At 38.0% G+C, this 21,734-nt stretch overlaps 1 protein-coding gene across 10 annotated transcripts in view; it reads left to right on the forward strand.

The window, feature by feature from the left end:
• The window catches only part of ODAD2 (outer dynein arm docking complex subunit 2), a 225,922-nt gene that overhangs the window by 96,097 nt on the left and 108,091 nt on the right, over positions 1–21,734 (forward strand). For 9 of the 10 annotated variants that reach the window (XM_070800976.1, XM_070800977.1, XM_070800979.1 and 6 more), the window contains 3 exons: positions 4,710–4,824; positions 19,343–19,531; positions 21,404–21,625. In XM_070800976.1, coding sequence (XP_070657077.1) covers positions 4,710–4,824; positions 19,343–19,531; positions 21,404–21,625 — 526 coding nt within the window. Of the gene's footprint in view, positions 1–4,709; positions 4,825–19,342; positions 19,532–21,403; positions 21,626–21,734 lie in introns of those variants that run through there. The other variant, XR_011570048.1, reaches the window with a different exon arrangement.

A 21,734-nucleotide genomic window follows, 5' to 3' on the forward strand; every position in this document is an offset into this window, starting at 1 on the left:
AGATAGAAACATTAAAACTTTGAGAATTTTTATAAAAATGTTAAATTTTTTCTAATCATAGTTTTTTCACAGTCATTAATTCTGACCTGCATTTATGTTTCCATTTTTGCAGAATTGCCAACATGGTTTTTAAAATATATAGATTTCCGTTGCAATTTACAATGTGGCTTAAGAACATCATGTTCTTTCAGGCTAACCGCATTTAGGTTGAGCCATTGTCTGACAATGGTATTTATCAGCATAATTTGCAAACATTATGAAATTTTTAGACACAATGCCAAATTATGGTTTCAAAATAGATGTACTGGCATTGCCAGACAGAAATTCTGCAACTTCAGCCATACTGGCCATGTGGGTGCAGACTGTCCACGTTTGTTCGTATATGTGGCCTTGGTGGGCAGGCAAGCCAGCCAGACTTCTTAACAATCCTGACAAGAGTTAACATAACAAGAGAAACTGAGACTCACAACAAGCCGCTGTGTGTTTTTTTCTTTTTATAAAGAGTCAGTTAACATGTATTCATCTTTCGAGAACTGTTATTTTGTCAGCCCACAATTTGATTTCTATGATAAACCTGAAGATTTTGGAAACATGTAATTCAGTTTTGTTTTTATAATATCAAAGTATTAATGTAAAATTCTACTGATAATAAAAACAGGAAGAGTTAACATATTGCTGGAAATGAAATCAGAGCAAGATACTAGTCAAGTTAAAGAGCTGTATGAAAGGAGACACTACACTACGTCCATTGAAAATGGACAGTGGTATAATTAACACCGCCTATAAGCCCATCATTGTATATTCAAAAAGCAATAACATTGTAAAGAAGATCTATGAAAACGCACTTTCAACCTAGAAGGAACTCCAAATAAAAATTTACTGGTTAGATTTTGAATTTGAACATATGCTTTTCAAGTATGAGGTTAAAAATGAGTGTATTTGTGTTGGGAGAGATTTTTGATTCAGCAGAAAGCGGAGTAAGCAAAGACTTCTGTTTCAGGTCCATTTAACCAATATTCACTGGCTCAGGAACGTGCGCTAAGCATGGTGGGCAGTAGCAGATTCTGGCTGTCAAGGAGATTACACGGCACTTGGGGAGATAAGATGCATACACACATGACCACACTGCAAAGCAGTATATGATGAGAGCCAGAAACGAGGGCAGCAAAACTCAAAAGGCTCTCAGAGGAGGGAGAAGCCAGAGGATTTGAGGAGAGGTTTTATTGTAGACCTTAAAATATGCATTGTCACAGCGAAAGATGGAGGTGGTGTGGGAAAAGGTTAGAGCTGGGAGAATCTCTGTGACTTGTGAGTTAACCAGTGTCTCCCCTCTGTGTTCACATGGAACCTGACACCCACCTGTCTTAGCAGGGGTCCCCAGTCTCTGGGATCTGAGATGCCTGGTGATCTGAGTTGGAGCTGATGTAATAATAATAGAAATAAAGTACACAATAAATGTAATGTGCTTGAATTACCCTGAAACCATCCCCTCAACCCCTGGTCCATGGAAAAATTGTCTTCCACGAAACCAGTCCCTGGTGCCAAAAGGTTGGGGACCACTGTCCTATAGCATTTACCAGAATAGATTGCAATGGTCTCTTTATCACCTTCACTAGACTGCAGTTTCCTGAAGGACAGTGAAAATCCCTTTTATTTGCAGAGCCTTTATTCTTGTATTCTTGGAGAAGACAATGGCAACCCACTCCAGTACTCTTGCCTGGAAAATCCCATGGACAGAAGAGCCTGCGAGGCTGCAGTCCGTGGGGTCGCGAAGAGTCAGACATGACTGAGCGACTTCACTTCACTCTTCTTATATTCATATCTTGCTGAAACGTATTTGTGATCCCCCTAATTAATCCTTATAGCATTTTTGCAGTTACTCCATGCATGTGTTTCCAGCTGGAGTTGAACACGGCCATACTCTGCCTTCTTGTTTCCGCTCTCCTTTTGTAAATGTGTCATCTTCATAGTATTTAGTGCCACATGTTTTGCATTTTTGTGCTTTGAGCTGGTGATCTTCCTGTTTGAAATGGCCCCTAAGCCTAATGCCAAAGTACAAGAAGACTGCCATGTGCCTTACAGAGAAAAATGTGTGTGCTGGATTGCTCGTGGGTTCAGTGTTAATGAATCAAAAAAGTATTATTAAGAAAAGTGTCTTTAAACAGAAACACACATAAAACAAGATTATACATTGATCAGTTAATGAAAGTATTCTCACCAGAGGCTCTTAGGAACAAAACTTCATATTCCCCAGAGAGCAATGATTTTTGGTATTTACAAATTCACTGCTTGCTGTGACTTTATACAATTTAACTACCTTGAGCAGCCAGAATTGAGTGTATCTGTTACTTCTGTATGCTCAGCACTTAGTGTTTAGTAGGTGGCCACAGAGTTTTATGAGCAAACACCTGAATATAGGGAATTGAGAGGAATAAACCAGCTCATTGGAAATGTTAAATACTGAGTTCAAGACTGGGGTGTGAATACCATGCAGGCAGTGGGAAGCCGTCCGAGACTGTCCCCTGGGAGTGATCTCTCAGTTGTGAACTGTTCACCAAGCAGTAATTGGATGTGTTGGCTGGTGTGATGGACAGAATGAATATCTCTGGGGCCTTGCTTGCAAGGAGATACTGCAGAAGCTCTACAATACTCTTTCAGCAGGATTAATTTCTATAGGATGGATTAGGATGGACTCCAGAGAGAAACTGGAGACACAAAACCAAGTTACTGCTGTAGCTATCTCCATATGAGGTGACAGAAACTACAGTTAGGGTGCTGGCAGGGAGAGAGAGAAGTAGGGGAGACGCTTGACTTACTGTGAAGCAAATCCACAGTATGACTCAATCCAGAGGATGAGGGAAATGGAGGAACAAGATTAAACTCTGAAGTTTGCTGCCCTTGAGTTTGTTAGTTCCTCTGTTTGCAGTTTTTGTTTTTTTTTTTTTTTTTTTGATGTTTTCCTCATCTCAGGTAATTACTGTGTACCATGCTATCTTTTAAGTCATCTGTAATGAGGTCACAGTCCTCATCCATTGTAACTAAGCAGTTGAGGAATTGTCTAGGGTTTGGGATGACAGTTAAGGACAGTATATCTGGTTTTAGAATGAACAGTGAATTTTTATTGTTAATTGTGAAATTTTGCCTGGGGTAGGGATCCAAAGTTGAATTATCCCTCTTTATAACTGAAAATGTGTGCCATCCTAATGACTTCCACTCTAATGACAAGCTATGTCCTGCATTGTATGGCTGAATATTCCTAATGCAAATATTAGTACTGACTACATTGGTGAGAGAGTAGGACAGATTATCATTCACTATTGTTCTTTGGGAAATCACACATGAAAAAAAATAGAGACCCAGGGATCTCCATTAATTATGTTTTCAGTGGCATGTGTAAAACAGTAAGCTTTTTTAAGTTGGTAAAGTAAATCCTTCATTGTGAAGTACAGTGTATTCACCATCTTTCTTTATACTTTGTGTAAATTGAGAAATAAAAACTTTAATTTCCCTTAGCAAGACAGTGACAGAGAGCTTTAGTTTTAGAAAATTATTTAAACATGGGGTTAAAACACTTTCTCAATGTACTTTTTCTCATTAAAGATCATCTTTTAAAGAGATAGTTTATATCTTACTATAAGCTATTTGCACTTCCAATTTTTTTAAGGTTATGGAAAACTTATATCCAACTTGGAACCTTTTGAGTAATACTTTTTTTTTCCTGGCAAACTCATCTCAGATAATTAAGTAATGTAGTATTATTTTTAGTCAATTTTCAAGAAAAAAATTGAATGGCACTAAGCTAGGAGTATTTATTCTATCTGTGGCTAAGTACTACATGTATTTAACTCGAGGTTTAAAATCAAAGGAATTTTGATATTCTTTATCTTTTTCCATCTGCTCATAGTTTAGTGTATCTTTCTGAACAAAGCCATGTTTGTAAAGGATATTAAGTTTTGTTTGGCCTTCTTCTCAACTGTGAGTACTCAACAGACCTTAATGCGAGGTTATGCTCCCTGGACTGATTGATGTATAAACAGAAGACAGATGGTGTGGAGATGACTCTGATGATAATTCATTTTTCAGCTAGTCAAGAAGATATTTTGATTACAGTGTGTTTAAGTAATTATAACACAGTCTGCAATGTTAGTCTCTCTGGGAAGCAAGCACATGGAAAACAAGTTACGTGTTATTGCTGCCCAACAAAGGAGGCAGTGTGGCGTAATGATTTTAATTCCTAGTGCTAGATTAGGACTGGAGGAGTTTAAAATATGTCATGCCGTACGGTAAGTCAATTAAACATAGACCAAATAAAAAAGGTAACTGCACAGTTTTGAGGCGTAAATATTTGTCTTGGAAAGTATTTAGATGTTACTATATGAAAGAAACCAGTATTTTTGCATTCAGGCAACAGACTGTATACAGCTAATTAAAAAATTACATGGCTTGATTTTTAGTTTATGTGAATCATAATTATTATAGAGCTTGCTTTCTGCATCACGAGTGTAAAACTGAAATCAGAGAACTGACAAATCAACAGCATGTTAAGTCCCTGCTGTTGTTAAAGTTTTGGGGAAAAAAAATAGCTAAGCAAAATGTCAAAAGGAGAAAAAAATAATTAGAACTGTGTGGATAGCCATTTAAATTTTATTTTCATGTTCCAATTACAGTATATACCTCTGGGTTTTTTTTAATTGTTTGTTTCACAATAGGATAATTGATCGCTTAGATGGAGTTCGTTTGTTGTGGTCTCTGCTAAAAAACCCTCACCCGGACGTGAAGGCCAGTGCAGCTTGGGCCCTCTGTCCCTGTATCCAGAATGCAAAGGTAAGAAGAGACCGCAAGTCAGTCCATCCTAGAATCTCTAATACCATGGTGAATGATTTACCACAGGTCACCAGCTGCTTTTCACTTCTTTATGGTCAGATTTTTACCTGCGAAAAAGAATACTGAACTTTTGTGCCAAAATAATTTTTGAGCAATACCTTTTCCTGGTCAGTTTTTAGATGTCACATGAAACTGGGCTAAGATGGCCGAGCTTACCGTGTCCTACCTGGCTGGTGGGATTGAAACAAATACCGCGGGTACATCAAGGGGAAAGAAAGTACACTGTTCTTACCTCTTGGGTGAAAAGAAAAATTACATTACTGCTACTTTCAGAAGCCCAAGATAACCTCTATCTTACTTACTGCCTGATTGACTACCATGAATAATCACTAAGTTCTTTGTTACCTTGAAAAAGTCACATAATGTCATGAATTGCACTTTTCTTATCTGTTAATAAAGACTAGAGATTTCTCTCTGTCGAGTATTTTTACAGAAAGCATTTAATTCCTGTAATAAATTTAACATGCCTCTATCTTCCTAAAATTTGTGACTAGAAGTTATTGTAAAAAGTGAATTGTGATATGTACTAATATTTAGAAAAGACTTATTACAAACTGGTTAATGGACTGTTTTTTTATAACAACAAAAAAGGGAAAAAAAAAAACACCTCAAATGTCAGCCTGTAGGAAAATGAATAACAAGATGACAGCACAGTCATAATACGTCATCCAGTGCAGCAATAAAAAATGAATGTACTTCAGCAATGTCTGCATCGATATCAGTGTATCTCGTGAACACACTGACCAAAATAAAAGCAAGTTTCAGAAGCAGAGATACAGTATAATCCTACTATATAAGGTCCAAAAAATTTTTTTAAATATAAAATATAAATGATATTATTTAGGGAGCAAGAAAGAAGCCTATTGAGGAAAGGTTGCTACACATCTTTGAAGGATTTCTTTAAGGATATTCTTTAAGAAAGATCTTAATCCTCCTTAAACAATCTTTCATATCTTTAATGATCTTAATTATCTTTAAGAAAAGCTAATTGGTTTTAGAGACAAACCAAGACTGATAAGCAGAACTAACTTCAGAGGAACAGAAGAAGACAAAATTAAATCTTTAAAATTAATATCCTTTGAATGACCGAAGGGATGCTGCTAAGCCCAAAATGGCTAAATAAAAAGTATTCATAGATTAAGAAAGGGCTTTTGGAAATTAAAAATATATTTTGGAAACAATACATTTAATAAAAGAGACAAATACTACATTATGTATGGTACTGGGATATGACTGAGTAATTAATCTGGATGATAAAGTCTAGTAAACAACTAAAAATGTAAAGTAAATGTAAAAAGAAAATAGGAATTGCAAGCACACAAAAGGAAAGCAAAAGGAATAAACAGTCATTTATAAAAGGGGGAGGTGGTTTCTATAAGCTGAAGAGTTGAAGAAAGACTCTAGTCTCCAGATTGAAAGATCCATTTAGTGCCAAGTAGGGAAAATGAATTTATCTATACCTAGACACAAATTCAAATTTGGCATTTCCAGAAATTAAAGGAAAGGAAAAAGTTATATAAGAACAAGAATCAATATCATTCACAGTGAATTCTAAGGAAAATGTAACAAAAATTTTTCTGTCTTTAAAGGAAAGCATTTTTTATCCTGGAATTCTATATCCTGCAAAACTAGCACCTGAGTGAGTGTAGGGTAAGGATGGAATGAAGACATTGTTCTTTTAGAAATGTTGGGATTCAGGAAAGTTATCCTCCATGAGTCTTCTCTGAAAAAAAATTTTACTTTAGAATGTTTTCCAGCAAAACAGAAGATTATAAGAAAGAAAATAACATGAATTATAGAAATAATAATGAACAAATAAATCATTAGACTTTTTGCTAAATAAGAATTTGTATTATAATAGGGCTTTCAATTTTTATCAAATTATTGAGAAAGAATTTCTTTAAAAATAGTGGCATAAAATAAAAGCCATTAAAATAAAACATGGTATTGTCACAGTAACAGTCAGCATCTAGACCATCAAATGATTAAAAACCATGTTAGGTAGTGGAAGGTAAGAGGTAAAAGCATACCAAAGGTCTTTCCTTTTCCTGGAGAAGCTTGTTAGAGATACCGGTTAACTCTCAATCATCATTGAAAAGAGAAATTTAATATTATCATTGGTGAGGTACCATTTTTATGGATAACATTTCTATTAATGTTGTTATTACATGTTAATTACATCCTTTATTCCTATGGATTTCAACTCTAAATTTGCCTACTTATCTGTAATTGGCTTTAAAAGATTTTCTAGTGTTTTCATATTCATTATTCTTGCCCAGGATTTCTGTCCTGAATACCCAACCAGTCTTCTTTGCTAACAACCTAAACTTAACCACATTCAAACTTTAAAAACAACCCATCTTGTCTGTGTTTAAACCCTTGGCCCAAAGGACCAGTCCAGACCCAAGCCTCCATAGAGAGCTCCATTCCTCCTGAACCTCTCCTGCCTTCCACTGCCCTCCACTCCCACCAAAGACCACATGGACTATAGCCAGCCAGGCTTCTCTGTCTATGGAATTCTCCAGGCAAGAATACTGGAGTGGGTAGCCATTCCCTTCTCTAGGTTAATCCACTTAGCTATGTTCAATTTCGGAGAAGGCAATGGCACCCCACTCCAGTACTTTTGCCTAGAAAATCCCATGGACGGAGGAGCCTGGTAGGCTGCAGTCCATGAGGTCGATAGAGTCGGACACGACTGAGTGACTTCACTTTCACTTTTCACTTTCATGCACTGGAGAAGGAAATGGCAACCCTCTCCAGTGTTCTTGCCTGGAGAATCCCAGGGACGGGGAAGCCTGGTAGGCTGCCGTCTATGGGGTCGCACAGAGTCGGACATGACTGAAGCAACTTAGCAGCAGCAGCAGCATGTTCAATTTAGAATCTTCAAGTAGTATTTTGTATATTCTATTATTTGGAGGTGAATTTAAATTTTCTCAAATAAGAGTAAGTTCTGTGGGAGAATAGAGGCAGGAAACACTTTGAACATGCCGGGCATCCTGCTCACAGTGAAATAACAGAATCAGACGAGGTCCTGCCAAATATTTTGGCCCATTCTTCCTTCCCCCTCCTCCTCATGCCTCCTTGTTTCAGGTAAGTTTATGACTCAGCTTTCTAGGAAAAATTTCCTTTTATTTGGTAAGAAAGCATTTCCACATTTTTGACGTAAGATACTTTTGCAAGTCACTTTAGAATTATTAACTTATGAATCATAGGAGTTGGCATCATTTTGAAATAAATAACTTCTTTGTCTAGATTAATGGCACTGACATCAATGCGACGGAAACCAGCTATTGTCAGTTATAGCCAAGGGCAGCCCCAGTGGGAAGAAAGTAGAAGGCATGTCTTCAGACAGGTCATTTCTACTTCAGGGTCCCTGAACATCTGTCAGGCGTCGTAAAAGCTGAGCACACTACGTACGTGTCCATGTGGAGTCGATGTGGTGAGATGTCAGCTGTTGAAGACAGATGTTACCCATTTTTTATACCGTTAACAGCATATCCATGAGAACACATTTTCAGATCTATTAAGAAAATGAGATGTGAAAATTACATGTAGTGAATGGACTGCCTCTTTTCTTGCAGGGAAATATTAAAAGCTCCCTATCAGAGAATGAGTGAGGCAACAGAGTAGTTCAGTAATGAATCGTGGAATAATTGTGACAAATTAAGAGTCACCACGTAAGCTGCCACTGGACTTGCATTGTATTATGTTGTAATTAGATGTATTAACAAATTGAATGTGGGGTTTTTGTAGTACAAAATATTGACATTTTTCCCAGGAGGCCAGTGTCTCAGCTAGAAGCTTCAAATATTCCTTCATTCTGGAGGAAGCCTATATATTATAGTTTTTGATCAGTAATTGGTGATTAAAAAATGTACTAAGTGAAAGATAAATGTTTTACCAGCCTAATAATTATCTGTCCGGACCTTATATGTTTGAAAAATCAGGGTGTGAAATGTAAGTCTGTTTTATGGCCTTAAACTTTAAAGAGTATTTAAGATAGGAAATGAGCATCTTCAGTTTAAAAGCTGCTCAACTTTCTTCAGTCTCTCAAGATCTAAAGAACAGAGGCTGAACTAAAAGTGAACTAAGCATAAAAATTCACTGCATATTTTTCTAAGTAGTTTTATTTAAAAGGATTTATTTAAGACTTAAGGAAAGTTTGTTGTTGTTTCCCTGTTCAGATTACTAAAAAGGACAGAGATTGTAAGATGTGACCTCTGTAGTGATGTTATTTAGTAAAATTCATGAGCTGGAAGTCTGGCTGCAGATGAAGAGCTGTTTTGTAAAAAGTGAGAGATATTTGTAAATGGAAGTGAAAAGCTGTCCCTTTCCAGCTGAATGATCAAACACACTTTGGAGAAAAACAGTGGTTGAACAGGTGTTCAGCATTATGAACTTGTGATGTAAAGAATGCAAAAACTGAATCTGGCAAAGATCCGTGTATTAAATTCTTTGTTCTTAAGAACCAAAATTTCATGCTGCAGAAAATCAACTCAAATTTGTGCTCTGTGAACAATGAGATAATGAAAAATTACAGAATTCACATAAAGAATGTAGAATTATGTTACACCACTTACCTCAAGCATTTTTCCAGCATTGATAAGAGCATGTTTCTTTTTTAAACTATGACTGCCTTTTTTAATATTTTCTTTTTGTGAATGATGTAAGATAGTACTTAATTTTCTTAATTCTGTTCCTTTTCATTAATGACTTTTAAAAGTTTTTATTAATAAAAAGTAGAAAGTGTTAGTCACTCAGTCACGTCCGACTCTGTGCAATCCCATGGACTGTAGCCCACCAGGCTCTATTGGCCTTTTTATAAGAAATGATTCACATAATTCATATTAATTTGCAGTCACCACTTCCTTGTGAATTAGATGGGAAACAGGTATCTTATTTTGAAATAAATACTCTCTATAATTAAAACAGCTGTCACACTAGGAAGAAAACTCAACCTGTCTACCAAATCAGTAATGTATCTATGTGATCACTTGGCCTTGTAACCTTCTTAAACCCAATTTTGCTGCTTGTTTAGAAAATAATATTTGGTTGTGAATTTTTATCTCAGAGGGGAAAAAAATCTCTAGTAACTTTAAAACCAGTGGCCTCAGGATCTGCCCCAAACAGAAGCCAATTAGAAGATGTTTGAGAGCTATTCCCCAAAAGAAAGGAGAAAAAGTTAATTTCTGAGAGATTAGAATACAAGCTTGGGAAGTTTTAGCTTCCTGACTACAGGTGTGACAGAACACAGCTGATGAAACTGGGCAGGAATCTGACATCACCCTCTGTTTAACTTCAGCTGCCCAATGAGCCATGTCCAATGAGGAAGCCAGAGAGAACCTGGACAAGAAGTACATAGAGCTGTAATTTCACACTGAGACGACTGCCACAGACACGGCTTAAGGAGCTCACATTTGCCAAAGAATGTATAGCTGTCCACCATGTGCCAAAGAAGCTGCACAGGTTCTTAAAACACTGAAAAGCTGTTTAAAATGAAATCCGTGTTTGGTGGCCCACCTATCTAGGGTTATTTTCAAGTCAAACAGTTCCAAGTATGCTCCTTATCTAGTCCACGGTTTCTAAAATCCTATAAACTAAAGTGAACTGTATTACAGATATTTTTTCTTTGCGCCTGATTTTCAGCTTGGGACTTAAAGGGCCACAACAAGTGAGGGTGTGATTAAGCTTGTCTTCAGATCCCAGCTGAAAGGACCACTATCCGTGGGGCAGATGTGTTGCTTTGGATTCCCCTCCTGCCCTGCGACTGCTTCCCGTTCCAGGCTTCTCAGCCTCTGTTCTGAAGAGGGCTGCAATGAGATTGCTAGTTTAGGATGCCCCCTGCTTTGGGAGCATGGAGACTTAGCCTCTGGACCACCAGGGACATCCCCATTGAACCATTTTATTTGAAAGTACAGTTTATCTGTCCCATCACTTCATGGCAAATGGATGGGGCAAAAGTGGAAACAGTGACATATTTTATTTTCTTGGGCTCCAAAATTACTGTGCAGAGTGACTATAGCCATGAAGTTAAAAGACTCTTGCTCCTTGGAAGAAAAGCTATGACAAACCTAGAAGGCGTATTAAAAAGCAGAGACATCACTTTGCTGGCAAAAGTATGTATAGTCAAAACTATGGTTTTTCCAGTAGTCATGTACAGATGACATAAAGAAGGCTGAGCATTGAAGAATTGATACTTTCAAACTATGGTGCTGAAGAAGACTCTTGGAAGTCCCTTGGACAGCAAGGAGATCAAACCAGTCAATCCTAAGGAAATCAACCCTGAATATTCATTGGAAGGACTGATGCTGAAGCTCCAATACTTTGGCCACCTGATGCGAAGAGCTGATTCATTGGAAAATACCCTGATGCTGGGAAAGATTGAGGGCAGGAGGAGAAGGGGGCGATAGAGGATGAGAAGGGGGCGATAGAGGATGAGATGGTTGGATGGCATCACTGACTCAATGGATATGAGTTTGAGCAAACTCTGGGAGATGGTAAAAGCCAGGGAAGCCTGACATGCTGCAGTCCCATGGGGTCATAAAGCGTTGGGCACAACTTTAGCGACGGAACAACAGCTTATCAGCTACCAGTTACTTTGTTAAATGAAAAATGTCATCCATTAAGTTACATCATTATCTCCCGCTCAGCCAAGAACTCCGAGGAACACACCCTGTACTTGACCACCATCAGAAGCTGTGCTGTCACAGTTCACAGACTAGAACATTGACTAGGACCCCAGTTTCTGATGCAATGTTGCGTCCCTCCATTTCTCTGGGCACATAGCATTTTTAACTTTTCTAAATTGAAATATGGTTGTTTACAATATGATATAAGCTTCAGGTGTACAACACAATGATCCACTAATTTTAAAAGTTAGATTCCATTTACAGTTACTATAAAATATTGGCTGTATACCCTGAAAGCAGGCACACTTGTTCCTGATCTTGGAGAGAAACTTTCAGTCTTTCACCATTGAGTATGATCTCAGCTGTGGGTTTTTCCTACTTGGCCTGTATTATGTTGAGATCATTTTCTTCTATTCCTAGTTTGTTGAACTTAAAAAAAAAATCATATGAGGACATTAAGTTTTGTCAAATACTTTTTCTGCATCATCTGACATGCTCTTATGGGTTTGACCTTTATTCTGTTAATGTAGGACAGTATATTGATTTTCTTTTGTTGAATCACCCATGCCTGCACACTAAGTCCCTTCAATTGTGTCAACTCTTTGCGACCCTATGGATTGTACCCTGCCAGGCTTCTCTGTCCATGGGATTCTCCAGGCAAGAATACTGGAGTGGGTTGCCGTGCCCTCCTCCAAGGGCTCCTCCCAACACAGGAATCACACCAGCGTCTGTTACATCTCCTGCACTGGCAGAAGGGTTTTTTACCACTAGTGCCACCTGGGAAGCCCTGAATTACTCATACTTTCTAGGTATAAATTCTACTTTGTCATGGGGTATAATCCTACTGAATTTGGTTTGCTAGTGTTTTGTTGAGGAGTGTAGTTCTCCTTTTTTATATTGTCTTTATCTGGTTTTGGTGTCAAAGTAATGCTAGCTTCATACACTGCCTTTGGGAGTGGTACCTCCTCTTCAGTTCTTTGGAGGAGTTTGATGATTGCTGGTAATTCTTATTTAAATGTTCCATAGAATTTGCAAGTGAAACTATCCGGTCCTGGGGCTTTTGTATGTTTTTTTGTATGTTGAGGTTTTTGATTACTGATTCAATTTCCTAACTAGTTATAAATCTATTCCTATTTTCTATTTCTTTATGGTTCAGTTGGTGTAGGTTATGTGTGTCTCATTGTTTGCTAAACCCAGGGTAGACAAGCAGGGAAGCTGGAAGAAAATGGAAAGCTGGAAAAAGTCCCTATGAGGAGCCGTAGGTACTGTAGACAGTATTTATTCGCAGCTGCAAGGCCAAAATGCCTTATTCACTAATGGTTGACGCTTCTGCAGTGGGCTACAAAGGCTTTTCACGTGGTGCTTATGTAGGCATGATGCACGTGCGCTCTGCTATAAATGATATCAGCTGTTGCATCATACCATGCAAAGTCACTGTTTACAGACTTTGTAAACAATGTGGGGCGAGAGAGAGAGAACATGTGATGAGAGTCTGACCACCGCCGTTTTGGCTGATTGTTATTTCCCAACAACGTGTTTCTTGAAATTTATCCATTTCTTTTTCTTCTAGGTTACCCAATTTGTTGGCATACAATTGTTGATAGCATTCTGTTACAATCCTTTTTATTTCTCTAAATTGTCTTGTACCTTCTTTCATTTTGGATTTGGAGTCTTTTTTTTTTTCCCTTCCTTAATCTAGCTAAGGATTTGTCAGTTTTGTTGATCTTTTTGAGAATCCAACTCTTGGTTTCATTGATTTTTTTCTACTGTTTTTCTATGTTCTTCTTTAGGAAATAGTTATCTCTTCTTTAACTCAGTGGTTATTTACAAGTTTGTTGTTTAATTACTGATGAGGAAATGGAAACTTAGAGAAGTTGGGTAGCAGCTCAAAGCAATACAGCCAATAGTAATGAAACCAAGCTATGCTCCCAGCTCTTCTCACTATGTGACTCAAAGTCTTAAACCAGGGCTTCCCAAACTTTGATGCACATTGGCATTGTCACCTAAAGACCTTCTGGGCACTGGATCCCACCCCCACATGCTTTGATTCACTTGGCCCAACTTGAGCTGATAGAACATGAAAAGGTCTCCCAGGTGATGCTAATGTGCCACAAAGTTTAAGAACTACTGCCTTAACAACTGTATTTTTACCTTCTTAAGGAATCTTTTTTTAAGATGAGAATGCTTGGATAAATTATTTACCTCTAAATATCCTAGGTAGCTTACTTGGTTTCTCAAAGGACAGTATTAAACAGAAATAGATAAATTTTACCATGTGAAATTTAATCATAAACGTATCTCTTTTACGTGAAAAATCGTCCAACCCAATTTATACAATAAAAAGCAGCTAGAATCCTCACAAATGCAGGATAGGAGAGCGTTAGCTATACAGTAACTCACTTGTAAAAGATGTAGGGGTTTTGGCTGAGTTGCAGAGCTTAACATGAATTCATTGTACCTGCTCAAGTAGCAGCCACAGCAGAAGCACTGAGTGGAGCTCTTGGAGGTGAGAAGTCTGCCAAGTTCTGCTCCAGTCAGACCATGTCTGCTAAATTCGAGGTGTGTTCTCAGAGAAGCTGATAAATGAGAGGGAAGACCAATGAAAACCACTTACTACAAAAATCAGTTACAGGAACACAGAAGAGGAGGAAGACCAGAAAGCCAGTTTCAGATGTTAGAACATTCCTGAGCATGAGGATTCATTGCAGGTGTTAGGTTGGTGCAAACCTAATGGTGGTTTTGGACCATGAATTTTAAATCATTATAACTAGGTTCAAACACATCTTTATTAATCAAAATAGGAACCATTCCAGTCAACACCTTTTTGCCAACGAGAAATAAGTTTGCTTATTCCTGTAGCATAAAAATCCACTCTTTAGGATTTGACGAACTCTGCCTCCTGCTGACTGTGGAAGAGTTTACCCTGCAAAAAGTTGTCAAGATGCTTGAAGTGTAATTGGTTGTCAAGAGGTCAGGTGAATATGGCAGATGAGGCAAACTTCATAACCCAATTTGTTCAACAGGAAAATATAATGTAACAGACCCAACAAGTAAACTGTTGGAGAAGAACCTCTTCATAAATTAGAGACTTTTTTTAAGAGTGTAGTATTTGATACAGTTAATTTTTTTTAAGTTTATTCTTAAAAAATATTTATTTTTTATTATTTTATTTTATTTTAAAATAAAAAATATTTATTATTTATTATTCTTAGCCTGACCCATACAATTCACTGATTAATCTTAACCAGAAAGTGTTTTACACATCTTAATCTGTGGATTACTGATTATAAGTGGGAAAAATTCTAAATATATGTATTTTAAAATTAAAATATATATAAACTTATACATGCACAGTTGATTTACATATAATAACTACTAGATGATAATATGTCTTATATTATTTAGCATCTTGTACTTATAAACTTCTTTAAAATATGTCATCAGTTAAAAATGTCCTTTAATTGCCTCTATAAGCCTCTGAATATACAATAGTGAAAGTGAAAGTGTTAGTTGCTCAATTGTGTACAACTCTTTGCCAGGTTCCTCTCTCCATGGAATTCTCCAGGCAAAAATGCTGCAGTGGGTTGCCATTCCCTTCTCCAGGGGATCTTCCCAATCCAGGGATAGTACCTGGGTCTCCCGCATTGCAGGCTGATTCACAAGAGTGCCTCACAATTTAGACTTTTTCATTAATAGAATTGCATCTAAAGTAGAATCAACACAAGGTGTAGTAAAATGGAAAAAAATCACAGTTGATGGTGATATTTTAAAAAATTATCTTAATTTCGGCTAAGGAAATAGAGAAAAATCAGAACCATTAACTTTAGAAAAAATTTGTCTTGTGTAAATTAATTGGATAAAGCCACCTTCAAAGTTGAATACATTTTCTGCTACATAGATCTAGACTGAGCCACTGCATTATTTATTTTACCGAAAGTCAATTTATTTTTCCATCAGTTCAGAAGGAAAGGAATAATAATTGAGGTTCTACTTTCCAGTTTTGAAGGACTATATTTGAAAGTGTCAGGTAACTCCAAATCATGTATATGTGTGTGTGTGTGTGTGTGTGTGTGTATAGTATATGTGTGTATGTATGTATGTATATGTATGTGTGTATATATTTAAGCTGTGGGACTTGTTTACTAGCAACAGAAACAAGGACCTTATTATGATAGAGCCCACAAACGAACTGTTCTTGAGTATACAGAGGTATATTTAGAATTTGAAAAGAAATTTATTGAATTTACCTTTAGGACAAGATTTGCCTGTTCAGTTTTAGTTTCTCTGACATGCTATTCTAATGTGAATGTAGCATTTTTGAAATTTTTTTTTATATGCAGGGTGCTATTTTAAAATCTGTTTCAAATGTTACGCATTGTATGGTCTCTATATGGCCAGAGTAGTGTAGTGTTTTTATAGCCCTTCTGGTCAAAAATTTTTGTCTTAAGTCACGTCACACTTGCCTTGCATGTGCTTTAAAGTTGCCTTGTATGTATCTCACCTCATCAGAAGGCTGCCGGTTCTTTTTGCTGGAGGCAAAGGAGGGGATTTCAAGCCTATTAGTTTACTTGCTGTGTGCCAAACAGCCAGTTTTCTGTTTTATTCATTAGTCTGTAAATAATAATCTGCATTAGTGTTTTCCTATTAGTTGAATTTTAACCAAAAACATTTAACATTAAATACTTAATTTTGTTTAATTTGAACTTGTCCCCTTTCCCTACTTATTCAACCATTCAAGCTCATAGCAGCATGAAGGTGTTTCATATTCTCTTTTTAATTATGGTTTTTGTCTTAGGAAATGTCACTGGCAAATAGCTTCATCCCTTTTGGAATTATTAACTCTCTAAATTGGGAGGCTTCTTCTGACTGTTTATAAACTAACTTTAATGTGACAACTTCAACTATTGGTACTTCCAAGTCCACGCACACAGTTGTGTAGTGAAAAGATACTAAATGAGAAATCGAGAGATCTGCTTTTTTAGCTTTGTCACTCACTGTGCATGAACCTTCAGACTGCCTGTCTGTAAGATGAGGGCGCCATGGTTCCCTAGGCAGAAGAGATAAAGTATGCGGAAGTCTTCTGTAAATTGCAAAAAAAAAAAAAAGGCTCTTGTTATTGTACTACTATTATTATCATCATCATTATCATCATCATTATTAAAGATTTTTCCATTAAAAAGTTGAATTGTCTATAGCCAATATTGTACCAGCGGCAAAACTGGCAAAGACTAGTTTTTAAGATATGTGAGAAGGTGGAAAATGTAGTGAATTTGCCCAGTCGCTCAGCATTAGTGAAAGACAGTTTTGGCAGAGGAATTACTTTTTCCATCCTCAAGTATACTGTCTCCCTTTCCATAGAAACTATGTGAGGCAAGAAGTCATGTGTCTAAAACCTTTGAACCTAAAAACGAAAAAAAAGCTCACCTTCAAAACGAACTCTGGAGGGGCCTATAGCCTCGAGTGTAGCACAGATTATCAACATAAACTGTTATGAGACCCTTGTGAGCCGCACCATGGCCTTGCTGACACCGGTGCGCTGGATCTCGCACCACACACCTCAGGGAGGTCCCAGATCAGAGGCAGGTGTGGCCACTTTTGCTATTTCTCCTGGGGCTGCCCCAGTGCTGCGGCTCCCAGGCTCCATGATAACTGCTGTCAGAGAACCGGGAAGTCACTAGACTGGAGGCCAGTTCATTTATACTCTGTCTTACCAAGCTAGCACACTCTTCTTTTTAGTGCTTGTGACTGTGGTGAAGTATCTTAAAAGTTATAGTCTCCTTATTCCTTTTAGTTTTTCAACAAACATTTATTAAAAGTCCTCTGAGTGACAGAGTGAGATAGCCCAAGTGAGAGTCAAAGACCAGGTGTCTCTCTTTTTAAAAATTTTTTTATTGAATACTTAATTTAATAAAATAAAATTTTATTTAATTCTTATTACATTTTATTATTTGATTTTTATTTCTATTGTACAGCAAAGAGAATCAGCTATGCGGATACATATATCCCCTCCCTTTTGGGTTTCCTTCCCATTTAGGTCACCGCAGAGCACTGAGTCCAGTTCCCTGTGCTATACAGTAGGTTCTCATTAGTTACCTATTTTATACATAATATCAAAGTGTCTATTTGTCAGTCCCAATCTCCCAGTCCATCCCACGTCCCCTTCCCCATTGGTATCCATATGCTCTCTGTATCTTTATTTCTGCTTTGCAAATACAATCATCTGTAGCATCTTTCTAGATTCCACATACATGTGTTAAGATACAATATTTGATTTTCTCTTTCTGACTCACTTGGTGACTGTTCTTGAAGAACTCATGTATTAATGAGGAAAGGACCCATAAGAAAATCATTACAATATGATGGAAAAAATGGCTATAGATTCCTTTGGTTCTAAATAGCCAGATCAGACTTTTGCATTACTTGATTCAGCATCTCAGCAGTGTCTACAAGAACCAGGCTCTTGTCCTCCTCCTGTTTTACCATTCTCAGTGTTGTTATAAATAGGAAAACCCTTCCAGAAGACTTCTGATTTATCATCCAGAGCTCATGTGCCATAATTGGGCTATATGTACGCTGCCCCTAAGCAAAGTGTTGGCAAGGGGTAGGAGACTTCCAGGACAGGTGGAAGCTCCAGGTCAGAGGCAGTCTCTCCTGATACTTGTCTGAGAATTAGACAACCAAGCAAAACCAGGACTTGGCAAACAGAAGAGGGTGAGGAAATGGATTTTTGGAGAAAACTACAAGAATGTGGAGGGGAGGGAGTGACCACACTGAGAAGGGAAGGCCGGTTGGATGGGTGGGGAACTTCATGGAGGAACTGTTATTTAAGCTGCTATTAAAAGACGTCAGATTTTCAGAACGGAGCAGGAGTTTGTAGTTGGGTAGGGCTAAACTCCAGGTAAAGAAAATAACTTGGTACTTTAGGGAACAGCAATAATCCTAGAGTCTGGAGCACTGTTTATGCAGAAGAGTCTAATGGGAAGTAGAGCTTCCCAGGTGGCTCAGTGGTAAAGAATCTGCCTGCAATGCAAGAGACACAGGTTCAATTCCTGGGTTGGGAATATCTCTTGGAGAAGGAAGTGACAACCCACTCCAGTATTCTTGCCTGGGAAATCCCATGGTCAGAGGAGCCTGGCGGGCTACAGTCCATGAAATTGTAAGAGTCAGACACGACTCAGTGACTAACAGCAACAATAACAGACTGGGAAGTAAGACAGGAGATTGGGAGAATACGTGAATGTTGTTTTGACCTGGTCCTGAATGAAATGAACTCTTCCCTTCAGCTGTACATTCCTGTCTCTTCTTCCCATTGTCTTCGCCTTGCTCAATTGTGTTTTGTTAATTAAGACTCAGTTGGGTTTTGTTAACTTCTGTATCCCCAGTAGTTATCACACTGACTCATGTAATAGTGCTTCAGTCTGCATTTGTTGAAACTGAGCTGTGTCTGTGTATGTGCTGTGTATTGTTTAGTCACTCAGTCGTGTATGATCCTTTGTGACCCCATAGACCCCAGACTCCTCTGTCGGTGGGATTTCCCAAGCAAGAATACTGAAATAGGTTGTCATTTTCTTCTCCAGGGGATCTTCCCAACCCAGGTATTGAAACTGCATCTCCTGCATTGGCAGGTGGATTCTTTACCATTGAGTCACCAGGGAAGCATGTGTTACATATACAAACATACATACATAAAAATTATATAACATATGAATAAACTGAATTTTTTCATACCAAAGGTACAACTCACAGCCTTATCATTACTTTGTGCTTTTTTAAAAAATGCTAAATATGGGTTTATTTTTGATATCATCTTTATTTTTATTGTTATCTAGGATGCTGGAGAAATGGTTCGTTCCTTCGTTGGTGGTTTGGAACTTGTTGTCAATTTACTGAAATCAGATAATAAAGAAGTGTTGGCCAGTGTATGTGCTGTTATTACCAATATAGCAAAAGATCAAGAAAATTTAGCTGTTATCACAGATCATGGAGTTGTTCCTTTACTGTCCAAGCTAGCAAATACAGTAAGTAATGTATCTTTTTATTTCAAAATGCATATTGTCATAAGTAGTAGCAAAAACAATGAGCTCAAAATCCAGAGACCTGGATTCAAGTTTAATATCCATCACTTATGAGGTATGAGATTTAGTAAATTCATTTAATTTCATTTAATTTCTCTGAGACAAATAACCGTGAAAGTATATTTCAAACTGTAAAATGTTAATATGCAGAAGCTTTGTAAAAATAGAGGCTATTTTTCACTTATCATTGGCAAGTAAAGTGGTGGCAAATATAAATGTTACTATAGAAGTATTAACTATTGTATCACAATCATCATTATTATGATCTTTAAGATGATTATTCATGCCAACTTGAGAACTTAAATGCTCCTTTCTAAGCTTAGCAAGCCTGTGTCGATGGCACTCTTGAGCTAGAAGATTTTGGCAATCACTGTATTCTTTATCCAGAGCTGTACTAGATAGAACAAGCAGCCTTCAGAGATAATGACTTCACCATGACCATAGATATTTGAGCATGGCTTGGTCTGCCACTTGGCAGAAAAGTCATAAAGCAGAAATTCAGTGATTGGAAGCCTGTTTGATCTAGAAGACTTTTGGGCCAGTCTAATACTGAATTCCTAAGAATATCTGCCAGTTCCAGTTAAGGACTCTCAAGTCCTTAATCAAGAGAACAGTGTAATTAACAAACAGAAAATTAGGGCATTATTCAGGTGTATTATACATGTATGAGGTAATAACATCCAAAAAGAAGGATATAGTCTACATAAACAATACAGAAGGACTTCCCTGTAGCTCAAAGGGTAAAGAATCTGCCTGCAATGCAGGAGACCAGGGTTCAATCCCTGGGTCAAGAAGATCCTCTGGAGAAGGGAATGGCAGTCGACTCCAGTATTCTTGCCTGGAGAATCCCATGGACAGAGAAGCATGGTGAGCTACAGTCCATGGGGTCGCTCAGACTCAGACACGACTGAGCGACTAACACACACAAACAGAAAGGAAAATGGGGGACTCAGCACCTGACCTTGTTTACTGCATTGTCTTCTCCCTCTTAGGAACCAAGGTATCTTACTGATGTGTAAGTATTCCTAGGGTGAAGAAGTAGAATGAATCTGCTTATCCAAGTTATCTGATAGGGTCCCTTAAGAATGTCCAATATTCCTTAATTATTTTTTATTATTTGACCACTTGCTGATCTGTAGGTCTGTGTTGTGAGTGAACTTACTCAGAAGGAAATTGAGCCTTGAGCAAATAACTAATGCCTGATACCTGATCACCTTTGCCTGCATGTATTCTATTCAGTTCATAAAAAGAACGTTGATCCATTGGTGACCCACCAAAATACTGGTTTCCATCTAGACACCAACTATGTAGCCAGTGGGTAGTTAATATCTAAGACTGGTTCCCAACCTTTTTGGCACCAGGGACTGGTTTTGTGGAAGACAGTTTTTCCATGGACCAGGAGTGGGGGTTGGGGATGCTTTCAGGATGATTCAAGGGCTTCCCTGGTAGCTCACATGGTAATGAACTTGCCTGCAATGCAAGAGACCCAGGTTTAATCCCTGGATTGGGAAGATCTCCTGGAGAAGGGAATGGCTACCCACTCCAGTATTCTTGTCTGGAAAATTCCATGGACACTGGAGCGCTACAGTCCACCGGGTTGCAAAGAGTGAGGCAGGACTGAGCAAGTAACACTTTGACTTTTAAGCACATTGGCGTTTATTGTACACTTTACTTCTATTATCGGCTTCACCTCAGATCATCAGGCATTAGAGCCTAGACGTTTGTTGTTGTTCAGTTTTGGGGACCCCTCATCTAGAGCATAAACATCACAGGGTCATTACGATGCACATACCACAGTTCATTTTCCTTGTGCAGAATAATGACAAACTGAGGCGTCACCTAGCAGAAACGATTTCACGTTGCTGTATGTGGGGCAGAAACAGAGTGGCCTTCGGCGAGCACAAGGCGGTGGCTCCCTTAGTGCGGTACCTGAAATCAAATGACACCAACGTGCACAGAGCAACAGCCCAAGCCTTGTACCAGCTCTCAGAAGATGCCGACAACTGCGTTACCATGCACGAGAATGGAGCCGTGAAGGTACTGTTGATCAACTTTGTGCGATAGTCCAAGTTAAGTCAGTGTATGCTGGAAAGAAACTTAAGTAATGTGAAGGTTTTACTAGAAGGGGTGTTTGAACACACAAAAC

The sequence above is a fragment of the Bos indicus genome, chromosome 13, assembly GCF_029378745.1.
Source record: "Bos indicus isolate NIAB-ARS_2022 breed Sahiwal x Tharparkar chromosome 13, NIAB-ARS_B.indTharparkar_mat_pri_1.0, whole genome shotgun sequence".
NCBI lineage: Eukaryota > Metazoa > Chordata > Mammalia > Artiodactyla > Bovidae > Bos > Bos indicus.